Source organism: Sus scrofa, chromosome 12, assembly GCF_000003025.6.
Source record: "Sus scrofa isolate TJ Tabasco breed Duroc chromosome 12, Sscrofa11.1, whole genome shotgun sequence".
NCBI lineage: Eukaryota > Metazoa > Chordata > Mammalia > Artiodactyla > Suidae > Sus > Sus scrofa.
In genome coordinates, this window is record NC_010454.4 from 6,595,142 (window position 1) to 6,618,545 (window position 23,404).

A 23,404-nucleotide genomic window follows, 5' to 3' on the forward strand; every position below is an offset into this window, starting at 1 on the left:
TGGATCTGCAAACTGCCCGGAAGTCAAAGTCCAGGGGAGGAACTAGAGAAGAAGAAAACAGTTGTCCTTTTCTTGTTCTCAAGCAGCTGCCCTCTGTCCTGCTCGCTTCCTCTTCAATGAACCATCTGGAAGAGCTTCATTCATGCCCGAGGCGCCTTAGTCCCAGGCTCTCAAAAAGCATAAGGTGACAGCCCCCGGCCCATCCCTCCGCAGCCAGCCCTGGCTCACAGCTGCTGGCCTCTTCTGGCTCCAGTGTCTGACTGTCAGACCCCTCCACAGCCCCCCAGGTGCATGGGGGTGCCATCCTGTGTGCCCCAAGTGCGTCGCAGCCACACTGCACACATCCAAAGGAGATAAGAAAATGTGGCGATGGTAGGGCTGTGGTCATAGGGGCAGGGGGGGAGGTGCTTGTCATCTTCAGGTGTGCACGTCCAGGTGAGGGATGGAACTGGGGCCAGAGTCCCCTTCTGAAGCCGAATAATTCAGGTACTTAGTGTAGGAACACGGGCTTTGAGATGGTCCCTGATTAACGTCCATGGTTGCAGGTTTGTAAAAACGAATCAAGACAAACAAGCCTGGCACATGCGAAGATTAACTCTTGAAAGTACATTTGTTTTATATCAAGGTGGACATCAACCCCTGACCTATGCATTTGACTGCTACCAAAGGAATGTAAAGCGTGGCGACTCTAAGTCTAGGGGAAAGAAGAGCAAAAGGACCGTAATAACACTTAAGGAGCATCCCCTAAGGCTGAAGTCCCTGTTGGACGAGGCCTGATCCGGGTAAACTGGGCAAGGCCAGTAGGGAGAAGAACTGAGAGCAGGAGCCCACGATGGTACCCCCATCCTGGAAAAATAGAAGCCTCGGAGTTCCCGTCGTGGCACAGTGGTTAACGAATCCGACTGGGAACCATGAGGTTGCGGGTTCGGTCCCTGCCCTTGCTCAGTGGGTTGACGATCCGGCGTTGCCATGAGCTGTGGTGTAGGTTGCAGACGCGGCTTGGATCCCGCGTTGCTGTGGCTCTGGTGTAGGCCGGTGGCTCCAGCTCCGATTAGACCCCTAGCCTGGGAACCTCCATATGCCGTGGGAGCGGCCCAAAGAAATAGCAAAAAGACAAAAAAAAAAAAAAAAAAAAAAAAAAGAAGCCTCCATAGCACAAGAGAGAGGGGGACTCTTCCTCCCCTCCCAGTGTCTGTGCTAGGAGCTATCTGCCTTCCGGTAATAAAGACCTTGGCTTGCTTGCTGCCTGTGTGCTCGAGAAGTTCATTCTTCGGCTCCATGAACAAGGACCCGGATGCTGGTAGCATCTTTCTGGTAACGCCTCCCCACGAGTGGCAAAGATGCATCAGGACAGGCATGCTAGAGTCTTCTGTCACTTGTGGATTCAGGTCCTCACTTGTTTTTGTTGTTGTTGTTTTGTTTTTGTTTGTTTGCTTTGCTTTTTGGGGCTTTTTTTGGGGGGGGGTGTCTTTTTAGGGCCACACTTAAGGCATATCACAGTGTCCGGGCTAAGGGTCAAATTGGATCTACAGCTGCCGGCCTACACCACAGCCATAGCAATGCAGAATCCAAGCTGTGTCTGGGATCTACCCAGCATCTCACCGCATCACCAGATCCTTAAACCACTGAGCGAAGCCAGGGATGGAACCCACAACCTCATGGGTACCTGTCAGGTTCATAAACCTCTGAGCCACAATGGGAACTTCCTTAGGTCCGCACTTGGGGTTGGCACACCACCAGCATTTAGTACAATTTTTCTATTTTCACAGGGTCTAGAATTCCGGAACCCTCTCCTGGCTGAAGCCCTGGACCCCATGGAATACAAAAAGAATCCATCACACCGCAGGCGGCTCGCCGACTTGAGATGATATATGTCCTCCGGGAACTGGGCCCTGGGGAAAGGCATTTTCCCTTGCATTTCTTCTTGCATGTTCTGCTGTGTTGGAGGCCCCAGGAAGAAAGCAGGGCAGAGACTGTGCAGAGAAAGGGGAACCTTGAGTGAGGCCCAGAGACCCAAGCACCACAGCTATAGGTTCCCAGGGCCTAGAGGGCTGTTTCCTGAAACAGGGACCACATTGCCTCTTGAACCACGGTCGCTGCTGACCTCAGTTGTTGCCTGATAAACATTTCTTTTTTGTCTGTTTGAGGGTCTTTCTCTCTGGATGAGACATCGAAGAGCAGGGGGCTACTGGTTCTCACAGGGCTGACTTTGTCTCCCACCTAGAACTCCCCTGAGGCCTGTGGACCCAGAGGACGGCGCTGAGCATGCCCAGGAACAGAGGCATCTTCAGGAAAACCAGGAGCAGGAAGTGGATGCTGCGGAGTAGGGACCTGTGGGGAACATGGTGACAGGAAATGAGCTGCCTCCCAGGCCCCCTCTGCCCGGCTCTTCCCAGGTCTTGGGTTCCAATAACCTACGGACCCCAGGCTGACAATGTCTGCACCCCGCAAGCTCTCCTTTCTCATTTCTTTTGGTTTGTTCGTTTGTCTTTTTAGGGCCACATCTGCAGCATTTGGAAGTTCCCAGGCTAGGGATCGAATCGGAGCCACAGCTGCCAGCCTACACCACAGCTCACGGCAACACAGGATCCTTAACCCACCGAACAAGGCCAGGGATCGAACCTGCAAACCTGCATCTTCATGGATACTAGTCAGATTATTTCCACTGATTGGAGCCACAGTAGGAACTCCAATCAGTTTCTTAATTAAGTCTACTTGGTACACTAACTGTGTCTCAACTGAAAGTCCTTGGAGAGCAGACAGCTGGCTATTTTGTTCATTCTCATATCCTCTCATAGTCCCTAAGATAGGGATGGGCAGGTGTGGTGCTGAGTGGTTATGTGCTGGATAAATGAATGAACGATCCTTCTCCCGTGGGTCAAAGGCCCGAACTGGTACTTATGCACGCCTTTGATACACAAGCAGGATGTCCCCGGCCATCACTTATGAAAAGCAGTTTCATAGAAACTTTCAAAGCAGAGAGCGGAGTTCCCGTCGTGGCGCAGTGGTTAACGAATCCGACTAGGAACCATGAGGTTGCGGGTTCGGTCCCTGCCCTTGCTCAGTGGGTTAACGATCCAGCGTTGCCGTAAGCTGTGGTGTAGGTTGCAGACGCGGCTTGGATCCCGCGTTGCTGTGGCTCTGGCATAGGCCGGTGGCTACAGCTCCGATTCAACCCCTAGCCTGGGAACCTCCATATGCCGTGGGAGCGGCCCAAGAAATAGCAACAACAACAACAACAACAACAAAAAAAAAAGCAGAGAGCAAATTGGGGTGGGGGAAGGAAAGGGGTTCCTGAGGGCAGGAAAATTGGGGATCTCCCAAGGGGTTCTGTGGGAAGGCCCAGGGATCAGAGATGGGGCAGATCTAGAGGCAAAGTGAGAGGGCCGAGGGGCGAGAAGGGAGGAAGTGAAAGAGGCCTGGAAGCTTCTAAAGAGCCCCAGCAATGGCTGGACAGGGCTCTACCCAGCCTGGCCAAGGCTCCGTTTCTCCTCTGTAAAATGGGGGCATGCAAACCTGCCCACTCCTGGGCAGGGGTCAAAAATTAACAGGAGTTGCCTTGTGGCCCAGTGGGTTAAGGACCTGGCATGGTCCCTGCAGTGGTGTGGGTTTGATCCCTGGCCTGGGAACTTCCACATGCCATATGTGAGGCCAAAGAAGTAAAGAGACTTAATAGGACAGGAAAGCCCTTTGTGAGCCACCAGGGGCTGTGAAGAGGGGAAATGCGAGAACCATTGCTCTCGTCGTAACAGAACCCGAGCCATGTTCCCTCGCTGTAGCTCACGCCACCCCTGCCTCCACATGGGTGACCTCACGTGCTGGCCATGTCGTCAGTTCTGGCTGCCTGGCCGTCGATCCCCCACACTCGGAGTCTCCCTGTCTGAGCTCCACGGGGGAGGCTCCATATCTGTGTCCCCGAGACATTAACACAGCGACCATGGGAAGGAGGCAAGTATGGATCAGCACACCTACGAAGTGCACTCGGCCCCAGGACGAGGGGCTCAGGGCGCCGGCGAGGATACTGTGGGTGGAGTCCCCAGAGTTGGAGCCCACTCCGTCGAGCCTGAGGGGCGGGAGACAAGCTCTGGCCGGGACCTGGGACTACAAAGGGTCCCCCTGTTGGAGGAGTGGGCCACGGGGAGCAGCAGCCTCGGAGCTGGCTTACCTGCCGTTGGGACCGTGGCTGGTCATATTCAGAGAGTCATCTCCTGAGGTGACAGGTGCTGTGAACGTGTTAATAGCAGAAGTGGTGGTCGGCACTGTCGTGGGTGCTTAGCATAACAGACAGATTACACACTACTCTGCCTGCTCACCTGCCCCCAGTCCTGCACGTGGCTCCAAACCTGGGGTGAAGGGCGGGGACCACGGTCCCCTGAGGCATCTAGAGCAGGGCATGGAAAGGGGCCTACAGCCTGGACGGCTCATATCTCCCTGGCCGCCAGGACACTCAGAGCCTCGGGGGTGGGGTGGGGGCTGGCACAGGGCCAGGGAGGATGTCAGAGGGGCCAGGGTCGCCTCAGGACAAGGGCAGCTGGTGCTCAGTTGAACTTGGAACATTCCAGCTGCTCATGAGGGGACCTCCGCCAGTGCCTCCTCCCTCTTATTTATCCACAGGGACAGGAGCAGAATGGGGGTGTCCAGGTGGCAGACACACCCAGGATCTGTCCCTTCAAAGGTCAGGACCAGCCCTGAACAAAATCATAAGCTTCAGGAAGAGCCTTTGCTTGGGGCAAGTTATTAAGCTTCTACAGTCGGGGAGGTCACGTCTCAGGAGCGGTGTCAGGATGGACGAGACGATGGATGGGCTGCGCTTTGCAGTCTAACCTGCCTCCCAGGCTCCAGGCGTGGTGGGCGCTCCCTCAACTGGGTGCCCGCCCCCCCTGCCACAGGTGCCCTGTGAGCTGCTGCCCCCTGTCCGAGGATCAGTGGGGGCAGAGCCCAACAGATAAACTCGTTCAAACCAAGGCACTGAGACCTTGGAGCTGACACGCCCAGGAGTGTTTGCCTTCTAGAAGGAAGCATTAGGAATGTCTCCTTAGGAAGGAAAAACTCATTAATCCCAGATGTGTCAAAGGCTCGTGATGGGATTTCAGGGAGCAGAGGCCTTTCCAGACCCCAGGAATTAGCCAGGGCACCACGACTCTGCCGGCCGGGTCTTTCCCCTGAGATGGGCTCTGGAACAGGAGCCGTGAGGTCCCCGCCCCAAACCACAGAAATTGCTGGGACACCGGGCACCAGGGGTCCCGGGGGGTCATTCCCGGGAAGTGGGGTCTCCGGGTCCCAAGGAAGAGGCTCCCTTTGGCCTGAGACTGGGACTGTCCCCTTCATCTCTTTGAACCAAAGACTCAGGCATTGACTGTGCAGAGGGAAACCTCACGCGCTGGGAAAGGCTCCATCCCGCCCTGGGGAGGCCCCGGGAGCCGCGAGAGCATCTAGGGAAGCCTGTCCCTCCCAATCCCAGGGGTCAGCGGGGCGTCTAGGGGACCTCAGGACTCATACACCCTCTGGGACAGTTCCCTCTGAGGGACAGCGAGGTCCCTGGAGAGGGACCTCGGGGACCAGGACAGAGCAGGGCCTGAGAGACACATCCACACACACACATGCTCTTACCTGGGTCAACAGTCACCCTAACTTGGGTCCCATGGTCATGTCCGACTCTCTCGATCCCACACCAGTAAACGCCTGCATCGTCCAGCCTGAGCTCCTCTGTGGTCACGGTGAATGTGCGGTTCTCCCGATCGTCCCTGATGGACACACGGTCCCTCTTCACCTCCGGCTCTGATGCAGTGGTTTGAACAAGGATCTTGCAGCTGTCCCAGTCGGCTCCTCGGCACCACCACTTCCCGTGGGACTCCCACCCAGGAGTGTATCGACACTGCACAGCCAGGGAGCCCCGCTCCTGGCCCCTCACTGCTTTCGGACCTGTGACAGGAGAGGAGCCTGGAAAACACACACCCACGTGCCTGTCACCTCCCACCCTGAGGGCGGGCCCACAGCCCCCTGCAGGGCAGAGAGCTCCAGGAACCCCGAGGGGCTCCCGAGGTGAGTAACAGCCAAGGTACAAATACACCTTACAAGAGAATATCACAGTAAAGCAAGTCACACAACTTGGGTTATTTCCTAATGCCTGTAGAGGCGACATCACACGCTACCATAGTCTATTAAGTGTGCAACAGCCATCTGTCTAAAAAATGTACATATGTTAATTATAAAGTCCTTTATTTCTTAAAGAAAAATGCGAACCATCCTCTGAGCCTTCCGCAAATTTTCATATTTTTGTGGGTGGGGGGGTCTTGCCTTGCTGCTCATGGCTGCTGACTCATTACGTTGGTGGTTGCTGAAGCTGGGTGTCTACAGCAGTACTTTAGAATAAGACAACATGGAGTTCCCATGCTGGCTCAGCGGAAGTGAATCTGACTGGCATCCATGAGGACGCAGGTTCGATCCTTGGCCTCGCTCAGTGGGTTAAGGATCCGGCGTTGCTGTGAGCTGTGGTGTAGGTCCCAGACGTGACACGGATCCTGTGTTGCTGTGGCTGTGGCCTAGGCTGGTGGCTACAGCTCCCATTCGAGCTCTAGCCTGGGAATGTCTATGTGCCAAGGGTGCTGCCTAAAAAGGCAATAAATAAATGACTAAAAATAAAGCAAGACAACAATGAAGGTTGCCACATGGATTAACTCTTCATGGACACTTTCTCTCTAGCATGCAGTGCTGTTTGATAGCATTTTCTATATTATACATAGGGATATACATTTTATATACGTGAATTATTTACATATTCTAAAGTATTCTGCTCATTTTGATTTTGACGGAGTTAAATACGTAATTTCATCTGGCAGGAAAGAAAAGGTATACATATACATATAATCAAGAGATTATTTGAATGAATGAACAGACAAGAATTTTTCTTTTCTTTTCTTTTCTTTTTTTTTTTGTGTGTGTGTGTTTTCTAGTGCCGGCCCCGTGGTATATGGAGGTTCCCAGGCTAGAGGTCTAATTGGAGCTGTCGCCAATGGCCTAAGCCACAGCTACAGCAACACGGGATCCGAGCCGTATCTGCAACCTACACCACAGCTCATGGAAACGCCGGATCCTTAACCCACTGAGCAAGGCCAAGGATCGAACTGGCAACCTCATGGGTCCTAGTCGGATTTGTTAACCACTGAGCCATGTCGGGAACTCCATTGTTTATTTTTTGTCTTTGTGTTAGATTTATAATGTTGTGACAATTTTTCTGTACCACAAGAAAAAAAAATTAGTTATACGTGGATACACATCCATTCTCTTTCAGTTTGTTTGGGGTTTTTTTTGCTTTTTATGGCTGCACCTGCAGCATATGGAGGTTCCAAGGTCGAATTAGAACTACAGCTGCTGACCAACGTCACAGCCACAGCAACATAGGATCTGAGCCGCGTCTGTGATCTACACCAGAGCTCACAACAACGCTGGATCCTTAACCCACTGAGTGAGGCCAGGGATCACACCTACAACCTCATAGTTCCTAGTCAGATTCGTTTCCACTGCACCATGATGGGAACTCCGCTTTCAGAGTCTTTTCCCACACAGATCATCACAGAATATCAGGGAGAGGTCTCTGTGTTCTGCAGCAGGTTTTTAATATCTTAAAAACAAGTAATGAGGAAGGACTTGCCTGCCAGATATTAAAATAGTACCAGCCCATAATAAGGAAACCAGATTGGAAATCTCACAAGACTGGATAAATAATAGAACAATCTCAGTGGCGTAAAAGCAGATTCACTGAAGGATTTTTTGTGCAATTAGCGTCGGTCATGCTAAGTGAAGTAAGTCAGAAAGAGGACAAATACCACACGATGTCACTTACATGTGGAATCTAAAATATGGCACAAGTAAACCTACCTATGAAAGAGACTCACAGACAGAGAGGACAGATTTGTGGTTGCCAAGGGGGAGGGAGAGGGATGGATGGGGAGTTTGGGGTTAGTAGATGCAAACTATTACATTTAGAATCGATAAGCAATGAGGTCCTACTGTACAGCACAGGGAACTCTATCCAGGCTCCTGGGATAGACTATGATAGAAAAGAACATTAAAAAAAAAAAGAATGAATGTATATATATTCCAGCTGTGGCGTAGGCTGGAAGCTGTAGCTCCAATTCCACCCCTAGCCTTGGAACCTCCATATGCTGTGGGAGCGGCCCAAGAAATGGCAAAAAGACAAAAAGAAAAAAGAAAAAAAGAATTTCAGGAGTTCCCATCATGGCGCAGTGGTTAACGAATCTGACTAGGAACCACGAGGTTTCGGGTTCGATCCCTGGCCTCACTCAGTGGGTTACGGATCTGGCATTGCCGTGAGCTGTGCTGTAGGTCTCATGCTGCTCGGATCTCGAGTTGCTGTGGCTGTGGTGTAGGCCAGCGGCTACAGCTCCAATTATACCCCTAGCCTGGGGACCTCCATATGCCAAGGGTGCAGCCCTAAAAAAGGCAAAAAAAAAAAAAAAAAAAAAAAAAAGGAAAGGACGGCTCATGTCTCCCTGGCTGCCAGGACACTCAGAGCCTCGGGGTGGGGTGGGGGCTGGCACAGGGCCAGGGAGGATGTCAGAGGGGCCCAGGGTCGCCTCAGGACAAGGGCAGCTGGTGCTCAGTTGAACTTGGAACATTCCAGCTGCTCATGAGGGGACCTCCGCCAGTGCCTCCCCCATCTTATTTATCCACAGGGACAGGAGCAGAATGGGGGTGTCCAGGTGGCAGACACACCCAGGATCTGTCCCTTCAAAGGTCAGGACCAGCCCTGAACAAAATCATAAGCTTCAGGAAGAGCCTTTGCTTGGGGCAAGTTATTAAGCTTCTACAGTCGGGGAGGTCACGTCTCAGGAGCGGTGTCAGGATGGACGAGACGATGGATGGGCTGCGCTTTGCAGTCTAACCTGCCTCCCAGGCTCTTACCTGGGTCAACAGTCACGCTGACTTGCTCCGCATGGTCAGTCCCGACTCTCGCAATCCCACACCAATAAATGCCTGCATCGTCCAGCCTGAGCTCCTCTGTGGTCACGGTGAATGTGCGGTTTTCCCGATCGTCCCTGATGGACACACGGTCCCTCTTCACCTCCGGCTCTGATGCAGTGGTTTGAACAAGGATCTTGCAGTTTCCCCAGTCGGCTCCTCGGCACCACCACTTCCCGTGGGACTCCCACCCAGGAGTGTATCGACACTGCACAGCCAGGGAGCCCCGCTCCTGGCCCCTCACTGCTTTCGGACCTGTGACAGGAGAGGAGCCTGGAAAACACACACCCACGTGCCTGTCACCTCCCACCCTGAGGGCGGGCCCACAGCCCCCTGCAGGGCAGAGAGCTCCAGGAACCCCGAGGGGCTCCCGAGGTGAGTAACAGCCAAGGTACAAATACACCTTACAAGAGAATATCACAGTAAAGCAAGTCACACAACTTGGGTTATTTCCTAATGCCTGTAGAGGCGACATCACACGCTACCATAGTCTATTAAGTGTGCAACAGCCATCTGTCTAAAAAATGTACATATGTTAATTATAAAGTCCTTTATTTCTTAAAGAAAAATGCGAACCATCCTCTGAGCCTTCCACAAATTTTCATATTTTTGTGGGTGGGGGGGTCTTGCCTTGCTGCTCATGGCTGCTGACTCATTACGTTGGTGGTTGCTGAAGCTGGGTGTCTACAGCAGTACTTTAGAATAAGACAACATGGAGTTCCCATGCTGGCTCAGCGGAAGTGAATCTGACTGGCATCCATGAGGACGCAGGTTCGATCCTTGGCCTCGCTCAGTGGGTTAAGGATCCGGCGTTGCTGTGAGCTGTGGTGTAGGTCCCAGACGTGACACGGATCCTGTGTTGCTGTGGCTGTGGCCTAGGCTGGTGGCTACAGCTCCCATTCGAGCTCTAGCCTGGGAATGTCTATGTGCCAAGGGTGCTGCCTAAAAAGGCAATAAATAAATGACTAAAAATAAAGCAAGACAACAATGAAGGTTGCCACATGGATTAACTCTTCATGGACACTTTCTCTCTAGCATGCAGTGCTGTTTGATAGCATTTTCTATATTATACATAGGGATATACATTTTATATATGTGAATTATTTACATATTCTAAAATATTCTGCTCATTTTGATTTTGACGGAGTTAAATACGTAATTTCATCTGGCAGGAAAGAAAAGGTATACATATACATATAATCAAGAGATTATTTGAATGAATGAACAGGCAAGAATTTTTCTTTTCTTTTCTTTTCTTTTTTTTTGTGTGTGTGTGTTTTCTAGTGCCGGCCCCGTGGTATATGGAGGTTCCCAGGCTAGAGGTCTAATTGGAGCTGTCGCCAATGGCCTAAGCCACAGCTACAGCAACACGGGATCCGAGCCGTATCTGCAACCTACACCACAGCTCATGGAAACGCCGGATCCTTAACCCACTGAGCAAGGCCAAGGATCGAACTGGCAACCTCATGGGTCCTAGTAGGATTCATTAACCACTGAGCCATGTCGGGAACTCCATTGTTTATTTTTTGTCTTTGTGTTAGATTTATAATGTTGTGACAATTTTTCTGTACCACAAGAAAAAAAATTAGTTATACGTGGATACACATCCATTCTCTTTCAGTTTGTTTTTTTTTTTTGTTTGTTTGTTTTTTTTTGCTTTTTATGGCTGCACCTGCAGCATATGGAGGTTCCCAGGTCGAATTAGAACTACAGCTGCTGACCAACGTCACAGCCACAGCAACACAGGATCTGAGCCGCGTCTGTGATCTACACCAGAGCTCACAACAACGCTGGATCCTTAACCCACTGAGTGAGGCCAGGGATCACACCTACAACCTCATAGTTCCTAGTCAGATTCGTCTCCACTGCACCACGATGGGAAGTCCGCTTTCAGAGTCTTTTCCCGCACAGATCATCACAGAATATCAGGGAGAGGTCTCTGTGTTCTACAGCAGGTTTTTAACACTTAAAAACAAGTAATGAGGAAGGACTTGCCTGCCAGATATTAAAATAGTACCAGCCCATAATAAGGAAACCAGATTGGAAATCTCACAAGACTGGATAAATAATAGAACAATCTCAGTGGCGTAAAAGCAGATTCACTGAAGGATTTTTTGTGCAATTAGAGTCGGTCATGCTAAGTGAAGTAAGTCAGAAAGAGGACAAATACCACACGATGTCACTTACATGTGGAATCTAAAATATGACACAAGTAAACCTACCTATGAAAGAGACTCACAGACAGAGAGGACAGATTTGTGGTAGCCAAGGGGGAGGGAGAGGGATGGATGGGGAGTTTGGGGTTAGTAGATGCAAACTATTACATTTAGAATCGATAAGCAATGAGGTCCTACTGTACAGCACAGGGAACTCTATCCAGGCTCCTGGGATAGACTATGATAGAAAAGAACATTAAAAAAAAGAAGAATGAATGTATATATATTCCAGCTGTGGCGTAGGCTGGAAGCTGTAGCTCCAATTCCACCCCTAGCCTTGGAACCTCCATATGCTGTGGGAGCGGCCCAAGAAATGGCAAAAAGACAAAAAGAAAAAAGAAAAAAAGAATTTCAGGAGTTCCCATCATGGCGCAGTGGTTAACGAATCTGACTAGGAACCACGAGGTTTCGGGTTCGATCCCTGGCCTCACTCAGTGGGTTACGGATCTGGCATTGCCGTGAGCTGTGCTGTAGGTCTCATGCTGCTCGGATCTCGAGTTGCTGTGGCTGTGGTGTAGGCCAGCGGCTACAGCTCCAATTATACCCCTAGCCTGGGGACCTCCATATGCCAAGGGTGCAGCCCTAAAAAAGGCAAAAAAAAAAAAAAAAAAAAAAAAAAAAAAGGAAAGGACGGCTCATGTCTCCCTGGCTGCCAGGACACTCAGAGCCTCGGGGTGGGGTGGGGGCTGGCACAGGGCCAGGGAGGATGTCAGAGGGGCCCAGGGTCGCCTCAGGACAAGGGCAGCTGGTGCTCAGTTGAACTTGGAACATTCCAGCTGCTCATGAGGGGACCTCCGCCAGTGCCTCCCCCATCTTATTTATCCACAGGGACAGGAGCAGAATGGGGGTGTCCAGGTGGCAGACACACCCAGGATCTGTCCCTTCAAAGGTCAGGACCAGCCCTGAACAAAATCATAAGCTTCAGGAAGAGCCTTTGCTTGGGGCAAGTTATTAAGCTTCTACAGTCGGGGAGGTCACGTCTCAGGAGCGGTGTCAGGATGGACGAGACGATGGATGGGCTGCGCTTTGCAGTCTAACCTGCCTCCCAGGCTCTTACCTGGGTCAACAGTCACGCTGACTTGCTCCGCATGGTCAGTCCCGACTCTCGCAATCCCACACCAATAAATGCCTGCATCGTCCAGCCTGAGCTCCTCTGTGGTCACGGTGAATGTGCGGTTTTCCCGATCGTCCCTGATGGACACACGGTCCCTCTTCACCTCCGGCTCTGATGCAGTGGTTTGAACAAGGATCTTGCAGTTTCCCCAGTCGGCTCCTCGGCACCACCACTTCCCGTGGGACTCCCACCCAGGAGTGTATCGACACTGCACAGCCAGGGAGCCCCGCTCCTGGCCCCTCACTGCTTTCGGACCTGTGACAGGAGAGGAGCCTGGAAAACACACACCCACGTGCCTGTCACCTCCCACCCTGAGGGCGGGCCCACAGCCCCCTGCAGGGCAGAGAGCTCCAGGAACCCCGAGGGGCTCCCGAGGTGAGTAACAGCCAAGGTACAAATACACCTTACAAGAGAATATCACAGTAAAGCAAGTCACACAACTTGGGTTATTTCCTAATGCCTGTAGAGGCGACATCACACGCTACCATAGTCTATTAAGTGTGCAACAGCCATCTGTCTAAAAAATGTACATATGTTAATTATAAAGTCCTTTATTTCTTAAAGAAAAATGTGAACCATCCTCTGAGCCTTCCGCAAATTTTCATATTTTTGTGGGTGGGGGGGTCTTGCCTTGCTGCTCATGGCTGCTGACTCATTACGTTGGTGGTTGCTGAAGCTGGGTGTCTACAGCAGTACTTTAGAATAAGACAACATGGAGTTCCCATGCTGGCTCAGCGGAAGTGAATCTGACTGGCATCCATGAGGACGCAGGTTCGATCCTTGGCCTCGCTCAGTGGGTTAAGGATCCGGCGTTGCTGTGAGCTGTGGTGTAGGTCCCAGACGTGACACGGATCCTGTGTTGCTGTGGCTGTGGCCTAGGCTGGTGGCTACAGCTCCCATTCGAGCTCTAGCCTGGGAATGTCTATGTGCCAAGGGTGCTGCCTAAAAAGGCAATAAATAAATGACTAAAAATAAAGCAAGACAACAATGAAGGTTGCCACATGGATTAACTCTTCATGGACACTTTCTCTCTAGCATGCAGTGCTGTTTGATAGCATTTTCTATATTATACATAGGGATATACATTTTATATATGTGAATTATTTACATATTCTAAAATATTCTGCTCATTTTGATTTTGACGGAGTTAAATACGTAATTTCATCTGGCAGGAAAGAAAAGGTATACATATACATATAATCAAGAGATTATTTGAATGAATGAACAGGCAAGAATTTTTCTTTTCTTTTCTTTTCTTTTTTTTTGTGTGTGTGTGTTTTCTAGTGCCGGCCCCGTGGTATATGGAGGTTCCCAGGCTAGAGGTCTAATTGGAGCTGTCGCCAATGGCCTAAGCCACAGCTACAGCAACACGGGATCCGAGCCGTATCTGCAACCTACACCACAGCTCATGGAAACGCCGGATCCTTAACCCACTGAGCAAGGCCAAGGATCGAACTGGCAACCTCATGGGTCCTAGTAGGATTCATTAACCACTGAGCCATGTTGGGAACTCCATTGTTTATTTTTTGTCTTTGTGTTAGATTTATAATGTTGTGACAATTTTTCTGTACCACAAGAAAAAAAATTAGTTATACGTGGATACACATCCATTCTCTTTCAGTTTGTTTTTTTTTTTTGTTTGTTTGTTTTTTTTTGCTTTTTATGGCTGCACCTGCAGCATATGGAGGTTCCCAGGTCGAATTAGAACTACAGCTGCTGACCAACGTCACAGCCACAGCAACACAGGATCTGAGCCGCGTCTGTGATCTACACCAGAGCTCACAACAACGCTGGATCCTTAACCCACTGAGTGAGGCCAGGGATCACACCTACAACCTCATAGTTCCTAGTCAGATTCGTCTCCACTGCACCACGATGGGAAGTCCGCTTTCAGAGTCTTTTCCCGCACAGATCATCACAGAATATCAGGGAGAGGTCTCTGTGTTCTACAGCAGGTTTTTAATACTTAAAAACAAGTAATGAGGAAGGACTTGCCTGCCAGATATTAAAATAGTACCAGCCCATAATAAGGAAACCAGATTGGAAATCTCACAAGACTGGATAAATAATAGAACAATCTCAGTGGCGTAAAAGCAGATTCACTGAAGGATTTTTTGTGCAATTAGAGTCGGTCATGCTAAGTGAAGTAAGTCAGAAAGAGGACAAATACCACACGATGTCACTTACATGTGGAATCTAAAATATGACACAAGTAAACCTACCTATGAAAGAGACTCACAGACAGAGAGGACAGATTTGTGGTAGCCAAGGGGGAGGGAGAGGGATGGATGGGGAGTTTGGGGTTAGTAGATGCAAACTATTACATTTAGAATCGATAAGCAATGAGGTCCTACTGTACAGCACAGGGAACTCTATCCAGGCTCCTGGGATAGACTATGATAGAAAAGAACATTAAAAAAAAGAAGAATGAATGTATATATATTCCAGCTGTGGCGTAGGCTGGAAGCTGTAGCTCCAATTCCACCCCTAGCCTTGGAACCTCCATATGCTGTGGGAGCGGCCCAAGAAATGGCAAAAAGACAAAAGAAAAAAGAAAAAAAGAATTTCAGGAGTTCCCATCATGGCGCAGTGGTTAACGAATCTGACTAGGAACCACGAGGTTTCGGGTTCGATCCCTGGCCTCACTCAGTGGGTTACGGATCTGGCATTGCCGTGAGCTGTGCTGTAGGTCTCATGCTGCTCGGATCTCGAGTTGCTGTGGCTGTGGTGTAGGCCAGCGGCTACAGCTCCAATTATACCCCTAGCCTGGGGACCTCCATATGCCAAGGGTGCAGCCCTAAAAAAGGAAAAAAAAAAAAAAAAAAAAAAAAAAAAAAAGGAAAGGACGGCTCATGTCTCCCTGGCTGCCAGGACACTCAGAGCCTCGGGGGTGGGGTGGGGGCTGGCACAGGGCCAGGGAGGATGTCAGAGGGGCCCAGGGTCGCCTCAGGACAAGGGCAGCTGGTGCTCAGTTGAACTTGGAACATTCCAGCTGCTCATGAGGGGACCTCCGCCAGTGCCTCCCCCATCTTATTTATCCACAGGGACAGGAGCAGAATGGGGGTGTCCAGGTGGCAGACACACCCAGGATCTGTCCCTTCAAAGGTCAGGACCAGCCCTGAACAAAATCATAAGCTTCAGGAAGAGCCTTTGCTTGGGGCAAGTTATTAAGCTTCTACAGTCGGGGAGGTCACGTCTCAGGAGCGGTGTCAGGATGGACGAGACGATGGATGGGCTGCGCTTTGCAGTCTAACCTGCCTCCCAGGCTCTTACCTGGGTCAACAGTCACGCTGACTTGCTCCGCATGGTCAGTCCCGACTCTCGCAATCCCACACCAATAAATGCCTGCATCGTCCAGCCTGAGCTCCTCTGTGGTCACGGTGAATGTGCGGTTTTCCCGATCGTCCCTGATGGACACACGGTCCCTCTTCACCTCCGGCTCTGATGCAGTGGTTTGAACAAGGATCTTGCAGTTTCCCCAGTCGGCTCCTCGGCACCACCACTTCCCGTGGGACTCCCACCCAGGAGTGTATCGACACTGCACAGCCAGGGAGCCCCGCTCCTGGCCCCTCACTGCTTTCGGACCTGTGACAGGAGAGGAGCCTGGAAAACACACACCCACGTGCCTGTCACCTCCCACCCTGAGGGCAGGGCCACAGCCCCCTGCAGGGCAGAGAGCTCCAGGAACCCCGAGGGGCTCCCGAGGTGAGTAACAGCCAAGGTACAAATACACCTTACAAGAGAATATCACAGTAAAGCAAGTCACACAACTTGGGTTATTTCCTAATGCCTGTAGAGGCGACATCACACGCTACCATAGTCTATTGTGTGCAACAGCCATCTGTCTAAAAAATGTACATATGTTAATTATAAAATCCTTTATTTCTTAAAGAAAAATGTGAACCATCCTCTGAGCCTTCCGCAAATTTTCATATTTTTGTGGGTGGGGGGGTCTTGCCTTGCTGCTCATGGCTACTGACTCATTACGTTGGTGGTTGCTGAAGCTGGGTGTCTACAGCAGTACTTTAGAATAAGACAACATGGAGTTCCCATGCTGGCTCAGCGGAAGTGAATCTGACTGGCATCCATGAGGACGCAGGTTCGATCCTTGGCCTCGCTCAGTGGGTTAAGGATCCGGCGTTGCTGTGAGCTGTGGTGTAGGTCCCAGACGTGACACGGATCCTGTGTTGCTGTGGCTGTGGCCTAGGCTGGTGGCTACAGCTCCCATTCGAGCTCTAGCCTGGGAATGTCTATGTGCCAAGGGTGCTGCCTAAAAAGGCAATAAATAAATGACTAAAAATAAAGCAAGACAACAATGAGGGTTGCCACATGGATTAACTCTTCATGGACACTTTCTCTCTAGCATGCAGTGCTGTTTGATAGCATTTTCTATATTATACATAGGGATATACATTTTATATACGTGAATTATTTACATATTCTAAAATATTCTGCTCATTTTGATTTTGACGGAGTTAAATACGTAATTTCATCTGGCAGGAAAGAAAAGGTATACATATACATATAATCAAGAGATTATTTGAATGAATGAACAGACAAGAATTTTTCATTTTTTTGTGTGTGTTTTCTAGCGCCGGCCCCGTGGTATATGGAGGTTCCCAGGCTAGAGGTCTAATTGGAGCTGTCGCCAATGGCCTAAGCCACAGCTACAGCAACACGGGATCCGAGCCGTATCTGCGACCTACACCACAGCTCATGGAAACGCCGGATCCTTAACCCACTGAGCAAGGCCAGGGATCGAATCTGCAACCTCATGGGTCCTAGTTGGGTTCATTTCCGCTGCACCACGATGGGAAGTCCGCTTTCAGTCTTTTCCCACACAGATTATCACAGAATATCAGGAAGAGGTCTCTGTTCTACAGCAGGTTTTTTAACATCTTAAAAACGTGTAATGGAGTTCCGTTCGTGGCGCAGTGGTTAGCGAATCTGACTGGGAACCATGAGGTTATGGGTTTGGTCCCTGGTTTTGCTCAGTGGGTTAAGGACCTGGTGTTGCCATGAGGTGTGGTGTAAGTTGCAGATGTGGCTGGGATCCCAGCGTGGCTGTGGCTCTGGCATAGGCCGGCGACTCCAGCTCCAATTAGACCCCTAGCCTGGCAACCTCCATGTGCCGCAGGAGCAGCCCTAGAAAAGGCAAAAACACCAAAAAAAAAAAAAAAAAAAAAAAACAATCGATAAGCAATGAGGTCCTACTGTAAAGCACAGGGAACTCTATCTAGGCTCCTGGGATAGACTATGATGGAAAAGGATATTTTTTTAAAAAGATTGAATTTATACATATTCTGGCTGTGGTATAGGCCTAAAGCTGTAGCTCCGATTCAACCTCTAGCCTGGGAATCCTCCATATGCCGCGGGTGTGGCCCTAAAAAGCAAAAAAAAAAAACTTTGACTGAATTATAGTTGACTTATTATAATGTTGTGCCAATTTCTGCTGTAAAAGCAAGGTCACTCTGTCACATATATATATATATGTGACACATGTGTGACACACACACACACACATATATACATATATATATGGTTCCTAGACAGATTCATTTCAGGAACTCCCCCAATAATTTTTTTTTAATTAAAAAGAGTTTCAGGATTTCCCGTGATGGCACAGTAGTTAACGAATCCTACTAGAAACCATGAGGTTGCAGGTTCGATCCCTGGCCTTGCTCAGTGGGTTAAGGATCCGGCGTTGCCGAGAGCTGTAGTGTGGGTCGCAGACGTGGCTCGGATCTCAAGTTGCTGTGGCTGTGGTGTAGGCCAATTAGACTCCTAGCCTGGGAACCTCCATATGCTGCAGATGGGGCCCTAGAAGAGACAAAATACAAAAAAAATAAAATAAAATAAAATAAAAAAATAAAAAGAATTTCACATATTTCATAGAAGACTAAAAACAGAAGCAAGGCTGGGGTATTTGGCAGAACATTGTAAATCTACTATAACAAAAAAAAATTTTTTTAAACGGGGAAGCAAGGTAGTTTTTTGTGGTGCAATGAGATAAGGAACTGATACTGTCACTGCAAGAGCCAAGGCCCAGAAACTCCCATACGCTGTGGACACAGCCAAAAACAAAAAAAAGAGAGAGAGAAGGAGGGGAAGGAAGGGGTTAGAGCACAACCCTAGGCTGGTTCTCCTTTCAGGTAAATTCGGCGAGATTAAGGATAACACCATAAAACCGCAATTTTTTAAACTGGAAGAAAACAGAAGTGACTCTTTATCAAATTTCTGAACGACAGAGAACTTTCAAAACTTGAAATTAGTGGACATGACCCAAGAGACAGTCAGTCGTATGCAAACATAGCACTTGGACGTACCAATAAAAAAGACTGCAAAGGCCAAAAACAGACCGAGAGAAATATTTAGGACAAATAATATAGAAAAGGATAAATAGCATTTCTCTTGATGAAGACCGGATAGAAGAAAAACCTTAAGACTCCCTTTGGAAAATTGATGGGAGATAAGAGGCAAGTCACAAGGAGGAAATTCAATGGACCATAAAATTCAAATGTTGAAATAATCTAGCCAATAGGAAATGCGGAAGAGGAGTTCCTGTCGTGGCTCAGGGGTACCGAACCTGACTAGTATCCATGAGGATGCAGGTTCGATCCCTGGCCTCGCTCAGTGGGTTAAGGATCCAGCATTGCCCTGAGCTCTGGTGTAGGTCTCAGACCCAGCTCCGATCTGGTGTTGCTGTGGCGGTGGCGTAGGCCAGCGGCTACAGCTCCAACTCAACCCCTAGCCTGGGACCCTCCATATGCCTTGGGTAGGTCCCTAAAAAAGAAGAAAAAAAAAAAAAAAGAAGAAAGAAATGCGGAAGAAATTGCCATTTTTTTATGTTTCAAACCAAACAAACTGATGACTCACATTGTCCTGATGGGATCGAGGTGGACCATGAGAAGGTTCTGGAAGGAATGTAACAGTTCAACCACACGGAAAGCAATTAGGCAGTTGTGTGTATCAAACACACTATGCCCTTTCTCCAGTGGTGATACTTCTAGGATTTGGTCTCCAGGAAAAAAATTAGAGAAGCTCACAGAAAGTACACACCAAGATTCATTACATATTTAGCAAAAATAACGGAAGCAAGGTAAACTTCCATCAGTTAGTGAATTTTTGAGTATATAATGAAATATAATGAAGACACTGATAATTACACTTAGAAATAAGCAGAGAAGAGAGACGTCATCAGGAACCAAATCCGCCAGCAACGTGATCTTGAACTTCAGAGCCTTGAGGTAGTCATTTTCTATCGTAAAAGCCACCCCAGTCTAGGATATTTTGCTGTGGAGTTCAAGTTGACTTATACACATATGTATTCCTTTACCCAATTAATTTCCAAATTAAGCCAATGATAACATGCAAGTTTCCCCTGTGAATTTCCTACATGCAAATCCCCATCAGCGTTTTGTCTCCTACATCGACGATGAGTAAATCATTGAGTGAATAAGTGGGGTCATTTCTTTCCCCTGATAACCTCCTTCCCTGAAGATACTCTCCCTGCATCCTGCCCCACACCCTGGGCTCCCTGTGCCCAGGGGCCCCCCTGGGAGAACGAGAAGGAGCAGAGCCCTTTGGTCTTCCCTCCCTAGGTCCTGTCTTCGCTGAGCATTACGGACCAGCTGCCCCTCGGGGACTTGACATCCAGCCCAGAACCAGACACCTCCTCATCTCTGGTCCTCCCGCCCCTGGGACACGGCTCACTGCAGCCCCATCTCATCACTCACTACCCTGCACCACGGCCGGCCTTTGTCCAGAACAGAAGCTCAGGTGCTCATGGGTGGGGATGAGCACGACTCAGAGAGCCTGTCCCACCCTGGCTTTGCCGCCTGTCTTCCTCCCTCTTTAGGGGAAGAGGTCTCGGCTCAAACTACAAGTCAAGACCAGCTGGGGAGGCTTTGAAACCAGCCAGATGCGCCAGGCCAGCTTGATCAGGGGATCTGAGCTGGAGCCTGAGCACCTGAGCCCCTGAAGAGTCAGGTCATCAGGAAGGGCTTCCTTCACGAGCTGTTTCTTGCATTCTTTCATCCTTTTGCACAGAGCACTGTCCTAAAGGGGAGGAGCCTTCGGGATTGGGTTTGTTTCTTGTTCGTTTCCCAACCCGTGAGGTAGCAAAAACTTGATTTTTGTCTAACGAGTAAGTGTCCGGATGAACGAGTTGGCCCCACCCTGTCCCCTCTCCCGGGACAGACCCTCTGTGTCCCCTGCCCAGCCTCCGTCCCTCCAGGTCCCGGAGTCCCACCCCACTCACCTTCCAGGAAGGGAAGGAGCAGAGCCCAGAGCAGCCACTCAGCCCTGCCTCTCATTCTCGGCGATAACCAGCGCTCAATCCCCCCAAGGACTTGCCGCCAACCCCTTGGCTCTCCTTCAAGGTTCAAGTGAAGCTGCTTGTGTTTATCTCCTTGCCCTTGTCTCTGATTCACTTCCTTTGGTGGCCCCACTTCTGCGTGTTGCAGATAAGGTGCAAAGGGGGTGAGAAAAGGGGGGCCGAGATGCAGCAGGTGCCGGGAGCTGTGTCAAGGCCTTTGTGCATCTGGGAAAGCCACGCGACCTGGGCCAGGTCGGGTTTGCCCCCGAGGAGCTGAGGGGTCTCTGCCAGGACAGGACAGGGCAGAGGTGGCGCTGGGTGTGAGGAGAGAGCAGGTCCGGAGCAGCGGTCAAAGGTAGTGATGGATACCAGCTGGGTCTGCCTCTGGGAAGAAGGAAGTGCTCAGGGCTCACGCCCAGCCTGGCTGGACACACAGCCCCTCCCACCCTCCCTGCAGGCAGCCCGTCCACCGTGCCCACCATGCACCTCGGACCCCCTTCCTGCCTGGGCCTTGGACCCCCTGAGCCTGACCTGCCGCCCTTCCCTCGAGGAAGGGATGGCTTCCTCTCGGGTCCTGAGTCTCGGGGAAGCAGAGGCTGGCAACGGGGAAATTGTAGGAGGAGAACCGAGTTTCCCTTCAGCCCATTTTGTCCCAGATGCTTCCTCTCCCGCCGCTTTGCATAAGTCCCCGGCTGTGGGGTGCTGGCCACCTCGCTGCAGCAACACTGCTTATTCTAAGGTCCTCCTACGTGACTTGTCCTCTCTTCCCTCCGGTGCTCCCCGCCCTCCTCTGTCCCCTGCTCTCCCTCTCATCTCTCTTCTGAGCTGAATCCCTTCAAGCCACATCCACATGGACACAGAGCTGAATCTTGGCTCCTCCTTGGCGGGGTTTCCACCAGCCCCCTGGCAATAGGATGAACTAAAGGCAAATAGGATGGGGCCCCGCCCTGTGTCCTTAAAGCCTTGGAGGATGGCTCTACCCTCTGCTGCTTCTCAGCGGCGTGATGTTTGGCATGTCCTCTCTTGGTCACAGTGGAGGAAGTGGTTGAGGTCTCGCCCTGGCCCTTCCCCCCGGGGTGATCTCTTTTACCCCACAGACCAAGAAATGATTTGAGAATTGTGCCCATTGCCGGAGGGATCCCCTTGGAGGGTGCTTCCAGAAACAAGCAAATGACCTCTGAGCAACCTTGCGTGCCTCCAGGTCTTGACCTCACTCTTGTTCTGGTCATCCGTAGAGGACCCCTGCAGCTGGGCGCCATTCAGAACCTGCTACCTGATCCCCTACTTCAGCTCCCCTGGCCCCAGACAAGCAGGTGCTTCCCTGCCCACTCCTGTCCCAGATCCTATCAGCCCACTGACCCTAGGGAGCTCAGTTATGGAACAGCATTGAGGCAGAGTCATAATGCAGGTACTTAGTGTAGGAACACGGGCTTCTCGAGATGGTCCTGATTAACGTCCATGGTTGCAGGTTTGTAAAAATGAATCAAGACAAACAGCCTGGCACATGCGAAGATTAACTCTTGAAAGTACATTTGTTTTATATCAAGGTGGACATCAACCCTGACCTATGCATTTGATTGCTACCAAAGGAATGCAAAGCGTGGCGACTCTAAGTCTAGGGGAAAGAAGAGCAAAAGGACCATAACACTTAAGGAGCATCCCCTAAGGCCGAAGTCCCTGTTGGACGAGGCCTGATCTGGGTAAACTGGGCAAGGCCAGTAGGGAGAAGAACTGATAGCAGGAGCCCACGATGGTACCCCCCGTCCTGAAAAAATAGAAGCCTCCATAGACAGAGAGAGGGGGACTCTTCCTCCCCCTCCCAGTGTCTGTGCTGGGAGCTATCTGCCTTCCGGTAATAAAGACCTTGGCTTGCTTGCTGCCTGTATGCTCGAGAAGTTCATTCTTCGGCTCCGTGAACAAGGACCTGGATGCTGGTAGCATCTTTCTGGTAACAGCATCACCTACAGTGGACCCTGTAAGGTCGGCTGAAAGCATGAGCCCGGAGTTCATGCATAAAAGACGTCATTAGCGGGGTGTACGGCCGGGATGACACAAAGGAGGTCAGCAGTCAGCCATTCGAGGAGAGAGGTTATATGTGGGTGCCGAGAAAGGGGGTTTCTGTGCAGAAGCTGATTGTCCATTTCTTGTGTAAACAGGGTGAAAAGGAACAGAGCAGTCAGTTTGGGGGAATTGTTAGTAGCATATGAACAGAAGTTTAGACATTCTTCTGGGTAGTGGGGTAGTCATTAAGGTTGGGTCACATGATTTTGTGGAAGACTTAGTCATGTCTTAGTCATGTCTCTCCAGGAGCCGGGCGAGAGCTTAGAGCTAAGTCTTGTTTTTTCTGGGACAAACCTAACAGACCCAGCGCAGGAAGGACGGCTACTCCCCGTGTCTCCTCACCAGCCTATTTCTTCCTTTCCTTGTAAAAGGAGTGCCCTCCTGGAACTGCCAAGGATACTACGCATCTGGTGCGTTTTTGGGTCAGATAATATCCATTTTAGCATGCTGGATACTTTGAGCCTCTGACCCCTTCTCACCCTCTGCCATGGCCAGTTCTGTTTATTTAATGTAGTGTGAGGCTTCATTGCTCCCAAGCTTCTAGGAGCCACCCCAGCAGTGCATGCGTGCCAGTCTCCCGGGCTTGGCAAGGGCACGATGTCCCTGTGTCTTGTGTGCGAGTGACCCGTCTGTGTGGACAGGCTCTTCCTAGGTCAGTGTTGCATCCCCCCCACCCCCATCCACACCTAGTTCCTGGAGAGCCACCCCCAGGGA

General features: G+C 50.4%; 1 protein-coding gene across 5 annotated transcripts; it reads right to left on the reverse strand.

Moving 5' to 3' along the window:
- LOC100515852 (polymeric immunoglobulin receptor-like) lies at nucleotides 1,065-21,413 on the reverse strand. 5 transcript variants are annotated; one of them, XM_013980780.2, is made up of 8 exons: nucleotides 21,161-21,413; nucleotides 20,573-21,013; nucleotides 15,586-15,915; nucleotides 12,256-12,585; nucleotides 8,926-9,255; nucleotides 5,611-5,940; nucleotides 4,166-4,271; nucleotides 1,598-2,331 (listed from the first exon to the last, which is right to left on the reverse strand). In XM_013980780.2, exons 2-8 carry the CDS (start codon nucleotides 20,625-20,627, stop codon nucleotides 2,196-2,198), a joined length of 1,617 nt encoding a protein of 538 aa, XP_013836234.1. In that variant the 5' UTR covers nucleotides 20,628-21,013; nucleotides 21,161-21,413; the 3' UTR covers nucleotides 1,598-2,195. The 5 variants fall into 5 exon arrangements, with proteins under 5 accessions (XP_020922331.1, XP_013836234.1, XP_020922330.1 ...); XM_021066672.1 differs by lacking the exon at nucleotides 21,161-21,413 and having other exon boundaries at nucleotides 1,065-2,331; nucleotides 4,166-4,223; nucleotides 20,573-21,071; XM_021066671.1 differs by lacking the exon at nucleotides 21,161-21,413 and having other exon boundaries at nucleotides 20,573-21,074.